This window comes from Mytilus trossulus, chromosome 7, assembly GCF_036588685.1.
Source record: "Mytilus trossulus isolate FHL-02 chromosome 7, PNRI_Mtr1.1.1.hap1, whole genome shotgun sequence".
Taxonomy (NCBI): Eukaryota; Metazoa; Mollusca; class Bivalvia; order Mytilida; family Mytilidae; genus Mytilus; species Mytilus trossulus.
In genome coordinates, this window is record NC_086379.1 from 73,208,102 (window position 1) to 73,232,781 (window position 24,680).

At 32.0% G+C, this 24,680-nt stretch overlaps 1 protein-coding gene across 1 annotated transcript in view; it reads right to left on the reverse strand.

The window, feature by feature from the left end:
• Positions 1-410: 410 nt before the first annotated feature.
• The window catches only part of LOC134725763 (uncharacterized), a 67,073-nt gene continuing 42,803 nt past the window's right edge, over positions 411-24,680 (reverse strand). Inside the window, exons 7-25 of the mRNA XM_063589891.1 lie at positions 24,318-24,491; positions 23,754-23,897; positions 21,884-22,008; positions 20,442-20,591; positions 19,839-20,003; positions 18,973-19,110; positions 18,370-18,472; positions 16,782-17,002; positions 15,080-15,310; positions 12,410-12,866; positions 11,557-11,696; positions 9,676-9,909; positions 8,879-9,067; positions 8,212-8,372; positions 6,686-7,388; positions 5,020-5,149; positions 3,248-3,501; positions 2,572-2,746; positions 411-2,023 (exon numbers count right to left, since the gene is read on the reverse strand). Coding sequence (XP_063445961.1) covers positions 648-2,023; positions 2,572-2,746; positions 3,248-3,501; positions 5,020-5,149; positions 6,686-7,388; positions 8,212-8,372; positions 8,879-9,067; positions 9,676-9,909; positions 11,557-11,696; positions 12,410-12,866; positions 15,080-15,310; positions 16,782-17,002; positions 18,370-18,472; positions 18,973-19,110; positions 19,839-20,003; positions 20,442-20,591; positions 21,884-22,008; positions 23,754-23,897; positions 24,318-24,491 — 5,270 coding nt within the window. The 3' untranslated portion in view covers positions 411-647. The remainder of the gene's footprint in view (positions 2,024-2,571; positions 2,747-3,247; positions 3,502-5,019; positions 5,150-6,685; positions 7,389-8,211; positions 8,373-8,878; positions 9,068-9,675; positions 9,910-11,556; positions 11,697-12,409; positions 12,867-15,079; positions 15,311-16,781; positions 17,003-18,369; positions 18,473-18,972; positions 19,111-19,838; positions 20,004-20,441; positions 20,592-21,883; positions 22,009-23,753; positions 23,898-24,317; positions 24,492-24,680) is intronic.

Here is a 24,680-nt window from a genome sequence, read left to right on the forward strand (position 1 = left end):
TATGTTGTCAATAAGAAACTCCAGCATACTGATCACTTGTTTCTCTGTGTAGTATGTAAATCCTGTCTCATATAAATATTTTGGTGACAAATATGTTAAAGAATTGCTAAACCGTTAAGGCACATCCAATCTTTTAATAAGGGGACAAAGTCCCCTATGACAGTAGAAAAATCAATAAAAAAAGAAAATTGAAAAAGGAAAATTTTTTCCCGAATTTTTCATAGTACTAACACATGCACAAATTATTTAATACTGAAAACAATTTAACAAAGGAAAAACAAAGGCAAATTTGGTATTGTTTGTCTCAGATAATTTTGGGCGAAGTTATCTAGCGCGCATTGAAATAAGATTATTCAATAAAATGGCATGTTAAAAGAAAAAAACAAGCATAACCTTTTATTTATTAAACATTTCTCAGACAAAACGAGATTATGAAACGAATTCTGCACTAGTTTATTGGTGCACAGAAAAAAAAGTGATTGCAGAAAACGATTTCAATGTACAATTTAATGATCAATTGCATCATCTGTTCAATTTTTCGTGTAAATTATAGTCCCGTTTTAAACAGATGTCAAACGTTATTTTCACATTTTGTTATGTTTAAAAGTAACTTTAAGATCAACTTTTTTCCATGGTCAATATAAATTCTACTGATAAATACGTCTTGGACGTATTTTCTTCTTCGTTAAATCTACTTTCGGTTTTACCATTTCGATTTGTTTTGTAGCTTCTTGTCGTATGATTTCTATTTGTTTTGGAACTTCCTTGCTTAATATATAGTCTGGTGACAACTTCATTTTGTCTTTTGTTGTGGTATTATTTGATGCAATAATGAGACCAACAGCCTCTTTCCAGAAACCTGCTACAATGTTTGTAATGCCGAATGATGACCTAACAGGCTTGTTCCTGACAGTTGTAATACCTACATTTAATGTTGCATTCATCATTGTCATTAAAATCCACAACAAAAACAAAACAAAGAAGAAGTAATAGGCTCTTCCCAGAACCGGCTCCACAGTAAACAGATCTTTGATGCTATTTTTACCGATAATAGCATTGACCAAGGTCGTTGAAGATACGAATAAGTTTTTGTATGTTTCTAGATACCTGCCAAATATCAAATGTCCAAAAGTAAAAAACGCTACATACACGATCAAAAACATTACAAAACATCCACAAAGATCACGGCTCACGTGACCTAGTATCTTTCCGAATTGATTTATTCTTTCATTGTAGCTGAGAACTCGCATGATTCGGAATGTAGTCAAAAATATAATGAATGCCAAGAAAATGTTGAACAGTTCATCCCATGACGCAATATGACTGAAGTTGACGAATTTATTCTTATTATTTTCCCATTCTTTCATTGCCATATTAATCATTATCCATCTTCCAATATACATAACGGTACAAACAAAGAACAAAAGTATAATTAACATGTCAAGAACATTCCATAATTCCTTAAACAACTTCTTTCCGTTTCTACGAATCAAAAGACATTTATTAACAGAAAATATAAGTATTCCAATTAGTACAATAATTTCACAAATTAAGATGAACATACCAAGGCTTCCGACATGTTGATAAGGCCGAAACGGTTTAATCAATGTACTAGTTATGACCCCACCTGATTCCGGAAACTCGGTCAAAAACGAAATGAAAACAAAAACATTGTCATCTACGTTGTACAAAGTGAATTCTGTAAATATGGCTCTCGTTTTACGATCTATCCATGTGTATTTATACAAATCATTGATAATTAGACGTGATATGTTGTAGTTGACAACAAATTCTGCTATGTATCCACCACCGCCATAGGTAGAATGTAGTCCTGCGGCCGGAAGTCCCCAAATATCAACAGACGACACAAAATTCCAGGCATCATATGTCATATTATATACAGCTTGACCTCTGACGCAAGGGCGAGACTCCCAGGCAACACAATAGTTTCCATCCTCCTCTCCGTAAATAGAATATTCATCATAACAGGTGAAATTACCCCAAAATTCTGTTCTACATGGCTCTGAAAAAGTTAATACCTACATTTATATCAAGTGACTTTCAATAATAAATTTCACCTTTGTGTGAAAAAGACAACGACCAATTGAGTTGTAGAACTTCAGTTAAACTCCCTTGATTGCTTGATTATCATACAAGTTTTGTCTTCTCGGATTCAAGTTGTGTTTTTCTGTTTAGTTGTAATCAGATATTTACTCATTTATGTTAAGACTGTCAATATGAATGTTCATGACTCGTTTTTTCATATTCTTGAGAATATGTTTATGTATGTATTTATTATGGTTTTCGAATATCCAGGTTAAAGCATTCCTGATAAAGGTATGTCTAGAAGAAAACTTTAGATGTAACCAACTTATGTCATTAGTTTCATTAATCAGTTTGCCAATACGTATATTGTTTGATTGAAATTAGCCAAAACATTAAGGAACACACGCCACTACTAACTGAAAATAATCGTTGCAAGACTTAGCTGCAAACTTAATAAGTTTGAACTGGTAATTAAATACATCACACGAGTAATAAAAATACAGATACTTGTATAATTTACCGTACCTTGGACTGCTCTGAGTTGTCTTAGTCTGATTGGACCAACACGAAAATTGACTTGATCCTGAACATATAATCTTCTATTGGCTTTCAGTTGATCTCCATTAGAATGGTACCGTGGAAACAGAAACGGAATAAGAGTCTCATCGATCCATGTGTATAGATTAGATGCAGTTGTAACCTGTAAACATAATAATAGTTCAAGACATCTGACCATCAGATTAGTTAAATAGTTTGGGTCTTAGTTACACATACTGAATTACGAAAAAATAACATAATTTTAAGATACATTGGGTTATTAACTAAAACAGTGACTTTTCTATTGAAATCTGGAAAAAAACAAAGATAATAAGTATCAAATGTCAAGGTAAGAACCTAACAACTGTTTTTCAAATTTGACATTTTTTAGTACAACATTTGAAAGAAATTTTTTATTTATCAATTAATAAAGTCCTATAACCCTGGCATGATTAAACTTAAATAGTCAAAATTGAGAACTATGAGACCAGGAAAAATATATTCATAGCTTACATACAGTGTTATGTGTTTTTTTTATTCCTTATATTCATTTATTTTAGAATATACCCGAAATAATATATGACTGTATTCATCTCGTATTTTTTTCTTCAAGTTTTTAACATTGACAAAAGCAAAGATATTTAAAACAGGAATGCGAACTAACCTGATCGTATCTAAACGTTGAATCGCCTGTTGAGATATTATTCGATGTAACAAGATGCTGTTCGAGATGATTTTTGACGTTATACCATCTGGAATCCCTGTTACTAAAACTGACACAATACAAAACAGCAAGGAATATCATATATAATACTAGCTCTATGAATATCTCTTGCATAAGAAGTCGCTGCTGTCTTTTTTCTTTCAATTTAGCAAGTTTCTTTGGTTTCAATGGAGCTTGCTTCTTTTGGTACGCATCTATAAAAAAAAAACATCCCTTAGGAAAGTTATGAATAGCAGTAAAACAGTCATTAAACGCAATAACTGCTTTAAGAAGTCTAAAGGAAATTATAGCCGTGTTGATGTAATACTTGCAGATTTTCTCTTGTTGAAGGTTTTGCTTGATGTCCATTAACCATCTTCTACCTAATATTTTAATGCAAATAGTTACGAAAATTTTCACTGGATGATGACAAATGTTTGAGGGTTAGATTCAACGTTCTACCATTCAGTAAATAAGAAAGCCACCATTTTGAATTCCGAGTTTTAGGGGGTTATAGGATTTCTCAAAAAATAAACAAAAAGTCACATTTTTAACCTTACAATCTTCTTTATGTCTAAATTGATACCTTTCTGAAGCGTCCAAAAAGTGAAAATACGTTTAGTATTCATGTTTGACATCAAGAGTGTATAGACAACGTCACATTGTTTAGATTCTGAAGACGATGCAACAGTTTCTCTGTCTTTTCAGTTATAGCATTTGAAGACTAATAATTATCAAATGATTTTTTTTATATATATGGTATTTTAATTCAAATAACTGTATTTTATCTAAAGCTTGTCCTTCGTAAAACTTGATTTTACTGTCGCAAGAATCCGTTTGCCTATCTCCAATCCGCGTCGCTAGGTAAGCGCAATTTTTAAAATAATATCTACGTTTAACAAAGGCTAGGTTTCCAATTCAATACAGTTATCTCCTAAATTTCATTTTGACAAATAAGAAACCATGGTTCCAACGTCCTGAGGAAAAATGTTCTAAGATGAATTTGTATTAAGCAAATATATCGCAATTTTCGGGTATTTGTCTTTTTTACTGTGTCAATTTTACTATGACGTTTCGTATAATTTTTGTTCTACATCAAAACAATCACACGCACTCCGTTTTGTGCAAAAGTTAAACACAAACTGTAGTGTGACATATGAACCTATATGCATCAAACTCTTTAGAGTTTAAACTTATACTAAACTGCTGCACCCCACACATTGTTTAATTGATCAGTAAGAGGTGTTTATAACAGTAAAATCACGTGACAAAAGGACAAGGTCAATTATAAGAAAATCGTTTCAAAACAGAGGTGAAAGATATCAAAAGGGACATTCAAAATCATAAATCTGGAATTACCTGACAACCCGGTGATACTTCTTGCTCGGTAAGTTATTTTGTCAATAAAGGAGGGTGGTTACAACAAATGAAAGATATCCATGGTCTTATAATAGAAAAACATACACTCCATAAGTTTCAATGATGATCATATCTATATTTGGTTTATTTCTATTGATGACTGGGATATTTAATAGTTTTTAACAATCAAGTCAAATTTTAAAAGTTCTAATTCAATGTTGGTTTTTTTTCTATATATAATATGTTATCTTCTATCTTGATGTCATGCTAGGGTATAACTCCATTTGTTTGAATGAAAACGGAAAAGGGGGACTAATGAGATTGAACAACAAATAAGACTATGAATTACATAGTTCAATGTAAACAAACTTTACCTAAAAGATATGAAAATGGACTTGCTGCACGTCTTTTTGTCTCCAAAAGAAGTTTTTCTCTGTCGTATTTTCCAGTTTTTTCTTTATAAGTCTTTACAATCCAAGAGAATACAAGCGACAGCAGTATAATCTAAAACAAAAGTAAAGTTTCTAAATGAAATATATTGTTTTATCATGAGTTATCTTTGTCCTTTAGTTTTTTTTAAAATAATAGACGTATTATATCTCATATCCTTATTTTTTATATAATATGGTATCTAAACATGTACACATTGACTCAAGATTTTTATTTATGTTAAAAGGAATATTGGGTTTAACTTTATTATTAAAAGATCCGAAATGTTGTCCATTTCCCATTACATAGCACTAAAAACTACCCAACCAAAGTAACAAGGGAGAACGAATGAAAACGGCACTACATGAGTTGTAACGGTCACCATCACGAATTGGTTAACTTTAAGAAATGTCTTTGTCTAAATCACTAGTGACATGGTTTCGACGTCTTAGATCGATTGTGAACAAGTTCTTATTGTCTCATCTATACTTTTATCGATTTTGAAATTCTGATTAAGTATGAACTAACATGATGTGTGATACAGAGCAGGAGAATTTTCACTTGTCTTGGGCGCCTAGTAAAACTTTTTGTGTATGTTATTTTCCCTCAGCTTCTTTTTATGATCTTGAACTGTGTTATTTATCAGTTGATAAAAATCTGAATATTGATAAAGATTGCTTAACTACTGCTGTCTTGATTATAATTCATACATAATGTACCGATATCAAGGCAGGGGTTTATTATTCAGTAGTAGTCGCTGATTTGCATCTGCCAGATTTTTTGCAGTTTTAAGTTTCGTAATGAATCTGACTATACATTTAAAATTATATTCAAGCTTAGAAGCGCAGTGCCATAAATATTTGACTAAGATATGAAAAGTGTAATTGGATCGAATGTACTTGCATACTGTTTAGGTCTTGTTAAAATTGTGTTTTAATGGACATGAAACTTCGATACATGTAAGCAATCAATTTTCGTCAGATGTAACCCTTCACTACAAATGCTATTATTTTAGAAGAGGGACGAAAGATACCAAAGGGACAGTCAAACTCATAAATCTAAAACAAACTGACAGCGCCATGGCTACAAATGAAAAAGACAAACAGAAAAACAATAGTACACATGATTCAACACAGAAAACTAAAGAATAAACAACACGAACCCCACCAAAAACTAGGGGTGATCTCAGGTGCTCCGGACGGGTAAGCAGATCCTGCTCCACATGCGGCACCCGTCGTGTTGCTTATGTGATTACAAATCCAGCAAATAGTCTAATAGGGTAGGTCAAATTCATGAAAGAGAAGGGGATTGTAATTACGACGTTAGGAACATATCCGATATCATTTTTGAAACGGTTATTCCATAACGATCAACCAACTCGTGATGGCGTCCGTAAATTATTTTAGAAAGTATACCTGTATTTCAATTTCAGATAGGTATTTTATCTATGTAACATTGTTGATTATTGTATAAAATATAATTTGTTTTTAATTTATGTTATTGGAATCACTACGCATACATCATTTCATAGCTTAACTCTGTTGTACGATTCTATGTGTACATCGACACCTGGAATATTTTACATCTACAGAGAAACCTAGATTTTCTTACTTTAAGTGGATCAACGAGGAGCATCGATTCGATGAATGACATGAAGAAACATAGCAGCCATTCCTCTGACTTTGTCTTTCCCCATTCCATGCTATACAGAATTAGGAAAAATCCGGATGTAATGACGGCTAATGTAACTATTCCCCATGCTACATATCTACACCAAAATGGAAGTGAAAATTGAGTGTCGTCAATAACATCTGCTTTAGAATGGGTTTCCGCATCGGACTTGTCAGTGGGTTGAAGTGTCATGTCCTGGACTTCGTCAGTATTTGATAAAGGCTTATTCGCTCTTGTGTTACGATGTCTTGAACTTCTAAACATATAAGATACTAAGAATATTGGAGGTGCCGCAATCATTGCACTTATAAGTGAAATGTATATCCCAGAAAGTGATAATTTGATTGGTCCAATTGAAACTTGACTTCCGGTATTTTGTCCATAAAACATTGCGTTTGAAATCATAGTGAGAAACAATAATGTCAAACAACAAGCCATTCGTTCTATCCTTGTAAAATTACTGTCTTCTGGTCGAATTGCAACTGATAACCATAAGTGATTGTCTGTAGTGTTTTGTCTGGTCTTTTCGTGAAATAAAAATGAGAATTTGTGTTTATCCATCTTATCAGAAACAGGAATGGCACAATCAACGCATCCATCATCGTGGTCCAAAGAAAGCCATTGATCACATATAAACGTATACCTGTCAAATAGAGAACCTTTATTAATTGACATTATGGAAGCACATGTACTTAATTTGGAAAACCTTTGTGTCACCATAATCTTCATTATGGTTTGCATTGGAAGTTTTTGTCGCTTTTTAGGTACCGAAAGACTATACTACGTCCCCAAATCTAAAAAAACTTTGTTTGTTCTTGTTTGCAAAGAAAATGATATTTATGAATAAAGGAGATAATAGTCAACTGCTGTTCCGTACTCATTAAATCGATTTTACTGAAACAAATCCGGGTCACAAACCAAAACTTAGGGTTTCGTAAATCTTCCTCTTTCCATTCCAAGTTCTGTCGTGTATATCGATGATTGTTCATTTTTGACAGGATGGTCGTAGTTGAGTCGGTGTATATAGGTATGTTATATATAATGTTTCCAAATGAGATGTTATGTGGTTAAGCGGATGATGAAGACATATGAACTGATATTTTGGTAGTTTTATACGTTTTGTGTTTGGGTCTACTTCTCTCAAACAGCTCATTTCGGGTTCATGTGTAAGGTGTCCTTGTATAAACAATATGTGTTCGTTTAAGCCTGTCGAATCAACCCACGAGGGGAAGAATAATAAGGCAACTTTAATTTAAAATAAAGTTTGGAATTTTACTGTTTATCAGTTTGCATGTGCTGCTTTTGTCGTATCTTATCAATCTGTTTCACAAAATCAGTATATAAGAAAAACAAGTATATATGTTATTTATCTATATACAGATGAAAACTCTCAATGATACCTAAATAGATGAATATTTCTATGTAGTCTTTTATCTATCAAAATTTAATTAAAGTTTCAGATTTACCTTTCATTGGTTTGTACATCCTCCAGTATGATTTTATTAAGATACCATGATGCTGAATTTCCTTGACCACTATTATCATGCCAAATTTTTATTACTGTTGGATCATGTATTGGTTTAGAAACGCTCATGACAAATTTCCGGATACTACCAACACCAAAACCCTAAAATAAAAACAAATCACTTGGTTAGGCAGTCAAAAAAAATAAAAACTGTCCTATTTCTGTTTCTTTCGTTGTTAATACTTTATGTTTAATCATTTAAAGAACTTGTGATGGTCAGATAGTTTAACTGCTTCCGTTATAAAAAATAAATCACAATATAACGAACTACGAGGAAAATTAAAAACGGAAAGTGCCTAATTAAATATTTTACTGATCTCCTAATTTCTACTTACGGCATTTTCATATATCAACATAAAAGAGGGACGAAAGATACCAGAGGGATAGTCACAATATGTTACGCTTATGCATGTTCACTGCAATGAAGTCGTTTGAACAAAGGGTACCTTTAAAAAGAACGAATTCAATCAACCAACGTATTTTGTGGTCCAAAACAATTTGTTTTGATGTGTCTTTATTGTTTGTATACATGGATATATTTATCAAATCTATCTTATTACACACATTTAAAGAACTTTTTTATATTACACGTATAAGCGAATACTCACTCGATGTGTTTCGTCATCTAGTAGTCGTACATCTGGTTCATAAAAATGGCTTTTCTTTGGTTTTCCATCAATTATCATGAAACCTATTCTGGATTTTGTTCCAGCATTTCTGTGTAGCCCTGTGAACACCGTCAGAATGTACAAGTAATCGTCGTAAGGACCGTTGTCACTCAGGTATGATAATGCCCACTGTAATAGTTTCATTGATAAATCAGTTCTAACTAATCTTAAGATTGATATATGTTGCGGTTTAAAAAATAAAGCCGCATTTTATATACAACGTTTAAATATAGGCGCTTACTTCATTTCTTTTCAATAAATGGACAACTATAGATAACTGTATGGTTGTATTTATTGTTGAGGAAATGATGTTTTACCTATGTCTATTTCATTCATATAATAATAATAGTAATGCATTCATACAGACAATACTTTTAAAGCTCATTTATATCTTGTTTTCAGTTGTTCCCCTTTGGAGCGAACTAGTGTTGTTTATCGTATGGGTGCTTTCATCATTGAATGTGATACCTTTTACAAATTGTACTTAGATGTGGATGAGGTATTTTATATATATGAGATTTGACTTGGATGGATGTAAAGCTTATAATTCATAACACTGTGTGTCTTTATTTTGCTGAAACTCTGGGTTTTTATGCAAATCAGCAAACACTCCGAATGTTATTACATTGTATTTTCTTTGCCATCTTTTTTAATACTTCCGATTACAGAAATTCTTAAACAATCTTCATGTTGTACAATACTGTGTCTAATATTTTATAAGTTATCCAATGCATTACCCTTTCATGATCCTTTTTGTCCTGTCTGAATGCCCATACACACAACAAAATATACAACAGTACCAGTGATACAACTGTTGCAAACACCGCTGCATTGTTTTTCAAATCAAACTTATCAAAAACACTTCCGAAATCGATTGTGTTTGGGGGCACATAGAACGTAGTGGCAAAACTGTTTCCCGGTGGACTGGTACATTCACAAACAGTTTCATTGATGGTTGATGCAGCAGAGAGCTTAATAACAGAAATAATAGGCGTTACAAAACATCATGTTATATACACTACGAGGATAAGGCCAGAAGCAACCAAGATTACAACATTTTTTTCTATCGAGTGTACTGCTGGGTATTTTGTTTTTCTGTGTAGTATATTATAGTCTGTTGCTTGTTTGGTCGTCGGTTTACACTATTTGCATTTCATGTAGGTATTAACTCAACTTATGAAGTTTGTTTTTCTTTTGATTCCTTTTATTTCGAGCATTTTTCATTTCATTTGATGTATGCAGTAATGTAAAAAAAAATTACTTCTTTAATAATTTTCATGATGCTTCTTATCACTTTTTTTAATAAACTTCATCAGTGCTATCAAATGAAAATAATAAAATGAAAATAACACTAAAGAAGTCTCATTTAACCGACGTGTTTGGTGAGTCTATCAAGTTTGTGACAATTCGGGAACTATCGAAATACGACTATACGAAGAACATGCATTTATGTCTTTATCTAAAAATAATCACAATTTGTTTTAATGTTATGAAGCAATGACATACGGGTACGCCAACAGAAACAGTAAAACACAATACTAAATTAAGAACAAAATAGTAATACTTGTTTGGTATTTAAAACAAAGTATAGAAAGCAATGATACTATTAAACAAATTATTAAAAGAAGGAAAATTGTATTTGAAAATAATTTTAGGATTTATGTTTTTTTGATCAATTTGACTTGTAAATAATGTTTATTGTGCCAGTAAATTGATTTATTTTTGAAACAATGTATTTGTTTTTAAATTATGTGTACATGATAAAAATGCAATATTTTAATAATTTGACACGGTGGTGTACTGTAGACGAACATCTTTTCAATCACAATATCTTTCGAACTAATTGACCTACCTGAATGATAATCTAGATATGATATATATAAACGAATATCCAGATCTCTTTCTTTTTAACGTCACATAATATACATGCATTTGAAAACGACATGAGTTATGTATTGATACTATTTAAATGAACGACTAACAAATGCAGTGTTTATACTTTAGAATTCCTCGGAATTCAGGAACTTTTGGGACGTGGACTTTCACTGAGACAGCTGTGTCAGTGAAATGATTGTTAACATCATGTGCAATATTGTTGTTGAAAAAAAGGTAATAAGGTTTATCAAAAGACACAATGTGCATGCTCAAGTTTGAGTACCTTCTTTGTCTATAGAATATGCATATATATCGGTAATTCGTATATTTTCCCTTTGATCTTACTGCCTAATATTTTCAAGTATCAACGTACTGGCTGTATCACTGAAAATATTAGGCATTACATTGCGTGACGTCATAACATTGCGTGACGTTATAATTACCGATAAACAGAATAATAGGTAGTTGAGTTTTTGATACTGACTAAATCATGTTGAATATTAAACTCGCCCTAACGGGCTCGTCTAGATATTCCACATGATATACTCAGTATCAAAAACTCAACTACCTATTGTTCTATATATACACTGAAGTTTGCAATGGGTCCTATAACGAGCTGCATGACCATAGGTTGTTGGTGTAACGTTACAATAGGGGATATTAATATGATTTACTGAATCTCAAGTTGAAATAGTATAGGAAAAAATCGAATTTACAAGAAAATTGTGTCATCAAAATTATACCTGACAAGACGTCTTGTTCCATTTCTGCTTTACAGTATCCCATACTCTACAACCAACCGTAGCACCAATAATTTCATATTCAACAATAGAAGTACTCAGTGACCGTCTTCGTCTGGTTAATGTAGGGGTGGACGATGATTCTGTTATAAAAAATCAGCATATTATTTCATAACCAAAACAACGAAAAACAAATGTTATCATGGATTTGAATGTGATCAATAAGATTGAGAATAAAAATGGGGAAAACAAAGAGATCACAACCCAACCAAAGAGCAAACAACGGCCGAATTCCAACAATATGTCTTTTTCACAATTAAAAAATCCTACACACAAAGGCCCTCAGTTAGCGTCTGAATAAAATTATGTACTAGTTCAGTGAATATGGAAGTTACACTCAACTCGTAAAAATATAAAAGAACTAAAACAAAACATACAAGAATTATAAAGACCAGATACTCCTGACTTCGAACAAGCGCAAAAATGTGGCAGGGTTAAACATGTTTATGTATATCTCAAACCTCCCCCTATACCTCTAGCCAATGTAGAATAGGGAAACACAAAACGATACGCACTATAAAGCATGTATTGTAATCTTCTAGTTTTAACAAGGTTTTCTTGTATCTAAAAGACACGGTCTTGTACATATTATTTTATGATATGTTTTTCAATATATTGTATATGTACAATATATATCCAGTATTCTTCCTTAAATTATTTGATGTTGTTTTTTTTGATTTTTTTTCTTTTTAATTTTTTTTTTAATGGAGAAAAACCAGTTATAACATTCATTTTAGCCTTAAATGACTTAAACAACCTTTCTTTTCTGTTTGTTACCTTTTTAAAAAATATATACCTTTTTGAACAAGGACTCCAACATACACATTTGTTGGGGCTGTGTATAGTCCACCGTCAAGTATTACTTTTATTTCGTTGGAGCTAAACCAGTCGCTAGAATTTGTAACTTTCTTCCAGTCATATTCGTCCTCCGTTGGAGCTTCTTTCTTCCGAATGTAAATAGTGTGATTCAGGTGGTCAATGGCGTTATTTATACTGATTATCAAACTGTCCGCTGGGGTCTTCCAGTACATTTTATACGATAGCATCTGTGAAGTGGTTTCATTTTTGTCTATAGGAATGGCTATATTTATAGTTTTTCTTGTTGGTACTAAATCAGTATTTTGCAGTTTGATTTTAGATGGTATTGCTGAGTTTGTGGTATTACTATCTCCGACTGACACAGTTACTGTCTTAGATGATATGAATTTGGACTCAACGTCCCAAGAAAACGGTGTGTGGTCATATAAGGTTACCTTTAAAGAAAAGTTAACATTATTGGTTACATCGAAAATTATGTGAGATATTATTAAACAAAACCAAAACTACTAATACAGAAACAAGAAATAGCTGCATCTACAATGAAACGATATCTGAAACATTATAAACATCGAATAACAGTAATGGATCTTATCACATATTTGTTATGAATACATTAGTTTTTGCATATGCAATAACCTCAAATTGCCCGGGGCAAAAAAGACATATCCATATTGTGCCCTGTTCCTAATGACGTGACGTCATTGCATCCTTAACAGCACGTTTGTGATAATTTGCTTAAGATTTTACCTTTTATGTATCATAAAATTGATATAATTTACGTTTTTTTTCTCTTTTCTGCAGAACTTAAATATGTGATAAAAAGATTATAACATGTCTTTTCCATATTGGCCCGGGTATCATCCCTCGACCCATATCGGCCCTCGGCTAAAGCCTCGAGGCCGATATGGGAGTCTCGGGATGATACCAGGGCCAATATGGAAAAAGGCATGTTATAATCTATACATATTAAATAGAGATTAATACATGGCCATTTCAATATCAGCCTGGGTATCATCCCGAGACCCCCATATCAGCCCGAGACGGAGTCGAGGTGCTGATATGGGTCGAGGGATGATACCCAGGCTGAAATGGAAAACGCCATGTATTATTCGCTTTATCATATACTTCCGACAATAGTTTTATGTAAGGCAAATATACAAATGCAATAACTAAAACAGTCAAAACTTTATAAAGAAGTTAAATTATGAATCAAATATACTATAATTGTCCAACAGCAGCATCACTACCTCCATATATATATGTATGGTAACATTTCCTATAGAGGCATTTTGAAATATTGAAAATTTGGAAGAGTTTTATGATCATTATTACTCCATATTTGTTGTACTATAAAAAGATTCTTTAAAATTGTCAATGGCATTTATTAGCAAGTACTAAACTATCCCCACAAAAGTTCCCGTTTTTGTAGCTGACGTCACAATGGAAAGTAAACAATCGATACCAGAAACACCGGAAGTAACTTGCACGAGAAGTACTGTTATTGGTTTTTGCACGAGACACCCCTTATAAGGGTTATCATTCCGGGCTGATATGGGTTATCAGCCCGGGTGGGAAATTATGGCTTGTGTACTTCCGCTCATTACACATATGCAAAAGCTATCATATCAATGCTAAGTAACTTTATAGATTATTACATGGCATTTTCCATATGGCCTTGGTATCAGCCCTAGACTCCCATATCAAGCCAGAGGGCTTTAGCCCGAGGGCTTGATATGGGTCGTGGGCTTATACAATGGACCATATGAAAAATGACATGTAATAATATATTTATCACATATTTTTAACAAATAGCTTACACCAAATTATGTTTGATATTTCATCAAAAATCAAAAAGATATTAAACGAAAAAAAATGTATGACTGTGAGTTGGCGTCATATATGTTCTAAATACTTTATGACGTCAAAATTTTACGGGAACTTTTGTGCTTTTCACTGTTGATTTCTACTTTTTTCTTCTACAGCAGATTTGTTACTTTATAAATTTCTTTTCATTGTGTTCAACTTGTTTACAAAAAGTCTTTGATTGGTAGGTTAACGGAAGTGAAACTCGGGGGCTTGATTTTACTAGAATTCATACATGTTGTATATATATATTCTTGGAAGCATTGACGAATCAATAAAATAACAAATATAAAAACACAATGAAAATAAACGTTTTTTACAACATTTGATTGATGTCGATCTACGATAATTCTTATAATAACAATTCAAATTTAAGATCTCTTATCAATAAAAAGTAAAATCACAAAAAGACTGAACTCTGAAGAAAACGCAAAACGGAAAGTCCCTCATCATACAGACAAAATTCAAAAGCAAAAACATTTCAAACGAATGGATGACAACTATCATATTCCTAACTTGGTACAGAAATTTTCTTATGTAGAAAAAGATGGATTTAACCTGGTTGTTTAGCTAGCCAAAAATTTCACTTAGATGACAGTCGCATCAAATGGCATTATATTGAAAACGATGTGAACAAAACAAATAGACATATAAATTAAAAAAAAATAAAAAAATAGGGGGAAAGTTGTCAACATTGTGTTAAAATCTTATTCACTAAACAAAAACAAACAAATTAGTAATAACAACGAAGCACAACAATATCATATAGATCATCTTAAAGTACCTGAACAGCTTGCTCATCTGCAGACTTGGAATCAGATTCGACAAAATTTAAATCCACTTCATTGTTCTGAAAGCCATTCTGAAGCAATTCCGCTATCAGTTTCTTGTCTTCTGTTGAATTGATGTGTCCATTTTGAACGTAAACAGGCATCTGTTTACGAAAGTTCAGCCTCTGGAGCACGTGACCTAAATCTGAAATACTGTCCAATAGTATCTGAACCTGGTTTTTAACCTACATATAGAAATCATTTGACAAATAACGACAAAATAGAAAAAGAAGATTGGGTAACACATGATGCACCATTAAAACGAGGGTAGAAGAATGTACAGGAATATCAACGTAATGTCTATCAGGTATACCCATTGTGTTCCAATGACTGACAATTTGAAACTAGAATGATTGACAAACTTGAGACGGCTACGCCTAATTTTTCACATAAGCAACACGACGGGTGTCCCATGTGGAGCAGGATCTGCTTACCCTTCCGGAGCACCTGAGATCACCCCTAGTTTTTGGTGGGGTTCGTGTTGTTTATTCTTTAGTTTTCTATGTTGTGTCATGTGTACTATTGTTTTTCTATTTGTCTTTTTCATATTTAGCCATGGTGTTGTCAGTTTGTTTTAGATTTATGAGTTTGACTGTCCCTTTGGTATCTTTCCTCCCTCTTTTCAAGTCCGAGTTTTAGAAATAAAGGCAAAATCTTTTTAAATTTTTTAAATTTTTTTTTATGATTTTAATGTACATTATTGTTTATGTTTTTTCTATCGGATTATTGCAAAAAAAACATTACAGCGCTTTATACCCAAGGTTCCAATAAATAAACGTAACAAAATGTTTATCCCAGTGTAAAACTATTTGTTACGTTTGGGACATTTGAGATGTTACAGAAAAACAAGTTGTATGATAGGATATTTGTTTCATACTAGCTTTTTTAACTTGTAGCTTAGATTTCTTGTGGGTTTATTTTGTTCGATGCTCTCAAGTATTTCCTATTTGATTCTTTCACCTTCCCTTAATTAATTTCGTAATCCTTAGTTTGGGATAGAGATTATGTTGCCAAATTTACAGCAATCTTTCTAGTGTTTCTGACGTCTGCTGATTCATCCAATAGTGGTGTCTTCTAATCGTGGCATTCAGATATAAAAGGATGTGACATAAGTGCTAGTGAGACAATACTCCACTCATGTTTGTTTTCCATTAACCTTGGTTTATTGACTTAATTGGTTCTTTCTCCTTACTAAATATATCCCAATGGTTAGGACTTTAAGAACATTCAACTTAAAATTTTTAACTATTTAAAGTTTGAAGTTTATATACCTTTCCACATATTTATTGGAAATTACATATATGACATTTTCACTGTTGATAACCGTTTCCACTTCAGATGGTAATTCTTTTATGAAGGAATATACTTGGCAACCTTTCAATTTCTAATCGTTTTAGTTTTTGACTTTCTTAAGAAGTGAAATTTTGTATTTTACGAGAAAAAGTGTTAAACCATTTTGATGGTTGAAATGTCTTCCAAATAAAATAGTTGTACATATGTTTTAAATTTTTTTAAATCAGTTTTATATACTTCATCGTGATTGTGATAACTTTTTGATGCTGAGAGCAGTTGAGCACTCAAAATGTTTTTGTATATCATATGTAATACATCTTAACTGTGTACGATAAATCGGCTATAGTCATAAACTTAACTTACAATATCATTTTTAAAATCTGCATCCAGTTCATTCTTCATAGCGACCTGTGAAGCAATAAATGCTCTTTCTGCAGGCGTCAGATCAGCGTCGTTTGGTTCCGATAACTCTTGTCTGCTGGAGATATCCGTCATTATGGTATATATATCCAATGTTGTTGGTGTATCCACTGATTGTTTTGGTAATATGGCTTCCAAAGCATTGTTCAGGACCCTAAGCATACCTGTAATAATATATCTTTATACATAACCTACTAAAGAAATCAAAATAAGTTTGTATCTTGACGAATTCTCTGCTTCAAGACATTAAAATAATATAAAGGATATAAAATGTTCATTTTTTTACTGTAATGGTTAATTATATGCAAATTGCATTCACGTCAATTTGATGTAAGTTCAAGATTTTGTGAATCTCGTGACTTAAACGTGAAACACGTGAAATCGGTTAACAGGAGTTTCACATGAATTTCATTTGAATCTCACATGAATTTCACGTAATAATCACATGAATTTTACGTGAAAATCACAAGAATTGCACGTGGAAATCACATGAATTTTGTTCACATGATTTTTTTTTAAATAAAGTTATTCAAACAACATCTAAAATGCTTTTTTTTTGGTTTAAAAAGTTTTTCACGTGACAATCACGTGAATCTCAATTCACGACAAATTCACATGAAAATTTTTATGTCAGTTTCATTTATAAGCTCGTTTGAGGTGAATCTCATGTGATTTTTTTCAGGTAAATTTTATGTCAAATTCACCTGAAAAAAATTTGTTAGTGTACTGCTAGGTACAATATCATTTGATCAAGGATTACCAAATAAAGTTAGAGAATTAAACAAAAATGAAATAAATCTGTTTTAATGCCTTTTCTTTTTCCAAAATAATAATAAAAAAAAAAAAATTAAACATCAAAAAACCAAAACAAATATAATGACAATATTCCCTGACCTGCACGATTTACAAAATGTGTCTGTGTACGTCTTTTTCATATGCACAATATCACGCAGTTTACAAACCTTGTTAATTGATTATTTAAAGACATTACCTTACATGTTAAAATATAGTTATCATATATTGGATACAATTTATTGTTAACTTTTTATGTTGATATGCAATCTTAATACTTTGGATATGTTTTATTATTAAGTGTCTTTTACAGACATCATCTTGACATATTGATCTGCCATCTTAGTACATAAAATTTATCTCAATCTAAACTTTCTATTTTTAGACAATACCTTTACATGTTGAGATGTAGTCTTCATACTTTAGATATATCTCAATATAAACTTACTATTTTAAGACAATACCTTTACATATTGAGATGTAGTCTTCATACTTTAGATATATCTCAATCTAAACTAACTATTTTTAGACGTTGTGATGTAGTCTTCATATTTTAGATATAATTCAATATAAACTAAATATTTTTAGACAATACCTTTACATGTTGTGAAGTAGTCTTCATATTTTAGATATAATTCAATATAAACTAACTATTTTTAGGCAATACCTTTACATGTTGTGATGTAGTCTTCATATTTTAGATATAATTCAATATAAACTAACTATTTTTAGACAATACCTTTACATGTTGAAATGTAGTCTTCATACTTTGGGTATGTTTCATTATCTGCCAATGTTTTAAGCTTTTCCAAAAGACCTTTATTTCCATTAAATGCCTTTGACTACAAAAACGTGTAAACAAATATTATTACCAGCAAACTATCACTATTATCTTTTTTTTAAATAACTAGTATCACGCATTGTTAAGCGTATTAAACATGTTAAAGAAAATTATCATTCATTTTTGAGGTGCTAGGTTATGAACCACCTTCTGCATAATTTTGGTACAGATCTTTTCATTTAACAGATTCTTCTTCAAAAATGAGAATTGCAGATACGAATTCCTTAATTCATGTGATAACTGATACTCTTTTGGTCGTCAACCTTCGTATTGCGTATAAAGGATTGATGTTTCAACAGACATCTAGTGCTTCTATATGCATTAATTGAGCACTCTACTATCCGACATATGTGTGTACTCATTCTCTATGATTATTTGTCTACATGATCCTTTCATGCTTGTTTGGACTGTACGATTAGTTAGGTATTACATTTTGAAATTTGGTTCTTGTATAAGCTTCCGACGTTGAAGGTAAAATAAAACACAATAAATAAAACATACAGCTGAGGAATTTGATGTGAATAGCTTGTTTCCAATAGTTGTACCAATACTATTAGCAACCTGGTCTAAATTAACAGTGGATGTTCCATCAACTGCATTAGATGTTTCAGCCAGTATCGTGGAAAAGCTTGTCAATTGCTAAAATATATCCGAAAATTCTTCATTCATTGTTATGTAAAAGAGATCTTTGGACGTAACATATATGTGGGATATACATATCAGTAAAAAGACCAATAATTTTCTACGTGAGTATTCTTTTTTCCTTTTTTTTTCTGAAATAGATTCATCTTGATACAAATAAAATCTGAAAGAGTGTGTGTAAACAATCCTTTAAGGACAATACAAAGTCATCATATATATACATGAAATGTAAAACTACAAACGTATTGAATAAAGACTCAGGTTTGTACTTTTAGAAAATAATGCTATGTTTCAATTTTAAAGTTCAGTAATGATATTCTATTGAAGAGCATGTCAATTACATATTTAAACAAGAATGTGTCCATAGTACATGGATGCCCCACTCGCACTATCATTTTCTATGTTCAGTAAACCGTGAAATTTGGGTCAAAACTCAGAACGGACGGACGAGCGGAAGGACGCACCTACCAGAAAACATAATGTCCCGCTACTATCGTAGGTAGGGCATCAAAACATTAAACAATATGTCTTATTAAGTTGATAATATACAAATATGTTTGGAGCAGATTCAATCAAAAGTAATTAAAAAAAACATACAAATAACATTTAAAAAGAGCTGTATCTCAAAGCCAATTCGATCATAAAGTATATTGCAATTTCAAATAAAAGTAGCAACTCGGCCTTCGAAGTCAATTAGATATAAGATATCAATTTAATATGATTACCTGTATAATATCCCTTTGTGAGTTGACATCTCCGTAATCAGGATGTTCATACATATTCCACAGTTCATCAAATGTTTTTGTGATATTTGTACCATCAGGCAGTATTTCTACACCAATATTCACCCATTGTGCAGGGTCAGTCTCAAATAGTGTTGTTGTTATATTCTACAGAAACAAAATTGTACAACCAAAGGATATCAACTCGGTGAAGATTAACTTATCGAGTACTCGTTGGATTTACCGAGCGATACATGAGTACTCGCTCGGTAATACATTAACAAATAGAAACATACATTTATACCAGTATGTTGGTCATTGTCTTATGACCGTAAAAACCATCAACATTATTACCTAGATAATAGTCCAAGGAATTCTACCGTTATTAATAGTTCATTAGATTACCTACATGTACTAATCATGTACACTGTCAATAATTTTATGAATTGATTTAAGATTAAAATAGTATTTTAGAACCTTACAAAAACTTAATGATCAATAAAGGGGTCATGATAAGGGCACCCATGATAAGATCTTACTATTGCCTTTAATCATTTTCTGAGGGAGCTTATTCGAGTTCTCATTGACATAAGACTATTATCATACCAAATCCGCGACAGGTGTTCCGGCTACCTCTGCATTCATGGCCACTTGTTTTACATTCCCAGTTTTCCAGTAATACTCTAAGCTTCCAGACGAGGAATGTAAGAACGACAATACACTACTTTGGTCTGACGTGGTATAAGTGGGTAAAATCTGAAATGTGTCTCAATATTATTTGTGTGCATTTTAGACAATGTTTTTAATCATTTTGTAAAGCTAATCAAAATAAAATACCAGTCCGATATATCATATGCATTTCTATTTTTTAAGTTATTTCTAGTTATTTTGAACATTTTTGTAAATTGTTATATACAAACATCCCTTTCCAAAAGATGTATGTATATTTGCCTGTCCGATATTGTGACTATGTCTTAGTGTTTATTTTACATTCTGTATAATCGATAACATACATGTACAATATCAATATGTTTGAAACATTCTGTATAATCGATACATACCGGTCCGATATGTGTATTACATTCTGTATAATCGATAACATACATGTACAAATGGTTGGTACATTCTGTATAATTGATAACATACCTGTCCGATATGGTTGGTATATTCTGTATAATCGATAACATACCTGTCCGATGTGGTTGGTACATTCTGTATAATCGATAACATACCTGTCCGATGTGGTTGGTACATTCTGCATAATCGATAACATACCTGTCCGATATGTTTGGTGCATTCTGTATAATCGATTACATACCTGTCAGATATGTTTGGTACATTCTGTATAATCGATAACATACTTGTCCGATGTGGTTGGTACATTCTGCATAATCGATAACATACCTGTCCGATCTGTTTGGTACATTCTGTATAATCGATTACATACCTGTCCGATATGTTTGGTACATTCTGTATAATCGATAACATACTTGTCCGATCTGTTTGGTACATTCTGTTTAATCGATAACATACCTGTCCGATCTGTTTGGTACATTCTGTATAATCGATTACATACCTGTCCGATATGTTTGGTACATTCTGTATAATCGATGACATACCTGTCCGATATGTTTGGTACATTCTGTTTAATCGATAACATACCTGTCCGATATGTTTGGTACATTCTGTATAATCGATGACATACCTGTCCGATATGTTTGGTACATTCTGTATAATCGATAACATACCTGTCCGATCTGTTTGGTACATTCTGTATAATCGATTACATACCTGTCCGATCTGTTTGGTACATTCTGTATAATCGATAACATACCTGTCCGATATGTTTGGTATTTCTGTATTATCTATTACATACCTGTCGGATATTTTTGATACATTTTTTATAATCGAAAACATACCTTTCCGGTATGATTGATACATTCTGTAGGATCGATAACATACCTGTCAGATATGTGTATTACATTCTTTATAATCGATAACATACCTGTCCGATATGTTTGTTACATTTTGTATAATCGATTACATACCTGTCCGATTTCTTTGGTACATTCTGTATAATCGATAAATATATCATAGATCTGTATCTTTATTGTAACATGATAATTATCTGTCTCAATACCAGGCTTTACTTTGATGTAATTCTCTTCCTCTGCTGTAATTATAAAATCAAGGGACATTAGCTTCGAGGAGGACAGTACATATCCAAGGTTTATTTTTATTGCTTTAAACATTTTAAAAAGGCAAAATATTGAAATAATAAGAAGAACTTTAAATAAGTAACTATTGTCACATGTTCCCAAGAAGACTCAAAACGAATTTTCAGTTGCTCTTATTTGAAGTTTCGGAGAAAATCCTGACGCAAATTTCATACGCGGCCACCTTTTAAATTATTAAACAAAGATTGTGTAAACAGACAGTGGATGCATGATAATATGAAACGGCATAGTATAGGATTCTGATATAAAGCCATATAACACCGGAAGCTTATATTTGTAGCTTCAAAGAAAACGAATATGTCCAGTATGTTGAGAACATAAAAGTTTTGTAAGTTTTTGGTAAACCTCGATGAGTTTTGTATCTGCACTGAAGTCACAAAACTCCAAATAACAAAAAATGAAAAAAAACTCTCCAACTTAGATCAAATTACACTGACGTTTGTAAAAATGGGTAGCTGTATGACCTTCAACAGATTGTTTTTGGGTTTATGCATGCAAGCAGGGGTCAGTCATCCCCATCCCCTATCCTGGAAAAGAGTTTTAACAATACAACCTATGGACAAACAAAAGTAATTAACTCATCAGATCGATACAAAGCAGAAAAATAAATAACGAAAAAACATACTTGGCGTGGAAGAGTACCTATACAACCCAATGCCCCGGTAGAATAACAGACACAACGTACAGATCTGAAGGTACTCGTAGTTACTGACTGTTAGTTCAAACCAATAGCAACTAATAAAATAATCATGCATCTAAGACTAAACATTCAATCAGTACACAGCAAATATCCAATGTATTTAGTATAAAGATGGCATCATCCGAGAAAACATCATTTGTGAAACGCCAAAAAACAGGTGTCGACATATTATTGATTCTTGAATGTGTATATGTATATGAATATAACAATTATTTATTTGATTTTTATTGACTGATAACATTATTAATATGAATTATAATACGAACAATATTTATGGTCTGATTGAAGTAGGTTACTTTTTATAATAAGTTTATTAATGGGATCGGATCGATTAGTTTATCTAGATCGCATCTTTATTTCCGTATTCTGATAACATAATCTATGCATTTGTCGTTGCTGTTAAAAAATCGACGAGAATATAATGGAAAGATGGACGGACAAGGGTTAAACTGAATACTCCAACTCTTCAAAGAGTGAATTTCTACTATCTCGACATTTTTGGTTCAATTTCGAAAAAAAAGATAAGTATTATCGACTATTTGGCAACAATTCGACCATATTTTGCTTTGCCTAAGTTTCTCATTAGTTGATATTGCTTTTGTATTGTCTCAGTTTCGATATTTCGATATTTCAGATTTTATATAATTAATAGAAAACAACATGAACAATGTGAAATAGAAAATTAAAACAACGGAATCACCAGTAAAAGTATTTTTCTCACTCATTCAGTTCGAAAAAATTGTTCTTATTTAGGTAAAACGATGCTATACATATATGTTTTGCTTAATTCAAAAACAAGATTTATTCACCGTTATGTAAATTAAAACCGGATTCTTTGTCGACAATTTTGTAACTGCCAATTGCGTTTATTCGAGGTGACGTTTATAATTTAGTAGAACCTGAAGCAAAACTACTGTCCGACCTTTTAAGTTGATTTTTACACGACAAAATTCGATTTGTTTTAAAGTATTTACAACTTACAACCATAATACAGCATAGTCTCTTTTCCTTTGGAATTTGTCTGCACTATTCGATAATTCAACTGTTCTTTCCAGTCATAGCTGATATCGGTTGTAGTTCGGAACCCTTCGTCGTTCCATCCATTTGTTGTTACTTTCTTTTCTCCTAAAACGGAAATTATAAACTAGTATTCCCTGAAATTAATGTTTCAAACAGTTCAACAAAAGTTGATTAGGGGTAAGCGTGAGTGTTGTGTAGTCTATATAATTTTTGATTATACTCATATAAGTTTATATACGGTGTTAAGTCTATTTTAGTGATGGCACATCCTCGGGGAACAGTTTGGAATTGAGATTAGAACAGCCGCCATCTTTGAAACAGACAATTCATCAACAATATCTTGATGGTTTCTCTAAAACTTTCAAAGTAATGATTTCAACCTTATATCTTTCTTAGAAAGTGATATAATTAATGATAGAATTGCTTTTAATGGTTTAAAAAGATTTTTAAAAAATGGGTCCAGTGTTTTAAAAAACAAAAGTTTAAAAACGCATTCAATAAGAAAACACATTAGAGACGACTTACCCCATATTGAATCTTCAATCTCACAAGACCCTCCATACGGTAGTATGTTTGTACTGACGAGCCAAATACCAATGCTTGTCTCCCCTGTTGCAAGTTCCATATGAGCCTCAATAAGGTATCCAGCGCTTGCGTTCAAAACATTGGCTTGCATAACAAATGAATTGGTTTCCAACTCTGAGTTTGCCATGTAATAAAGCACAATAATTGATAAAATAAGAATTGATTTATAAATTCATCTCTTAAACATTGATTGTCAGACGGATTAGAGTAAAGTTATTTCCAATATCCAACAGTAAACACAAATTTAATGAGAGTGGTATAGTACAAGAAGTGACTGTCTGACGAATTTCATCAACGTCGTCT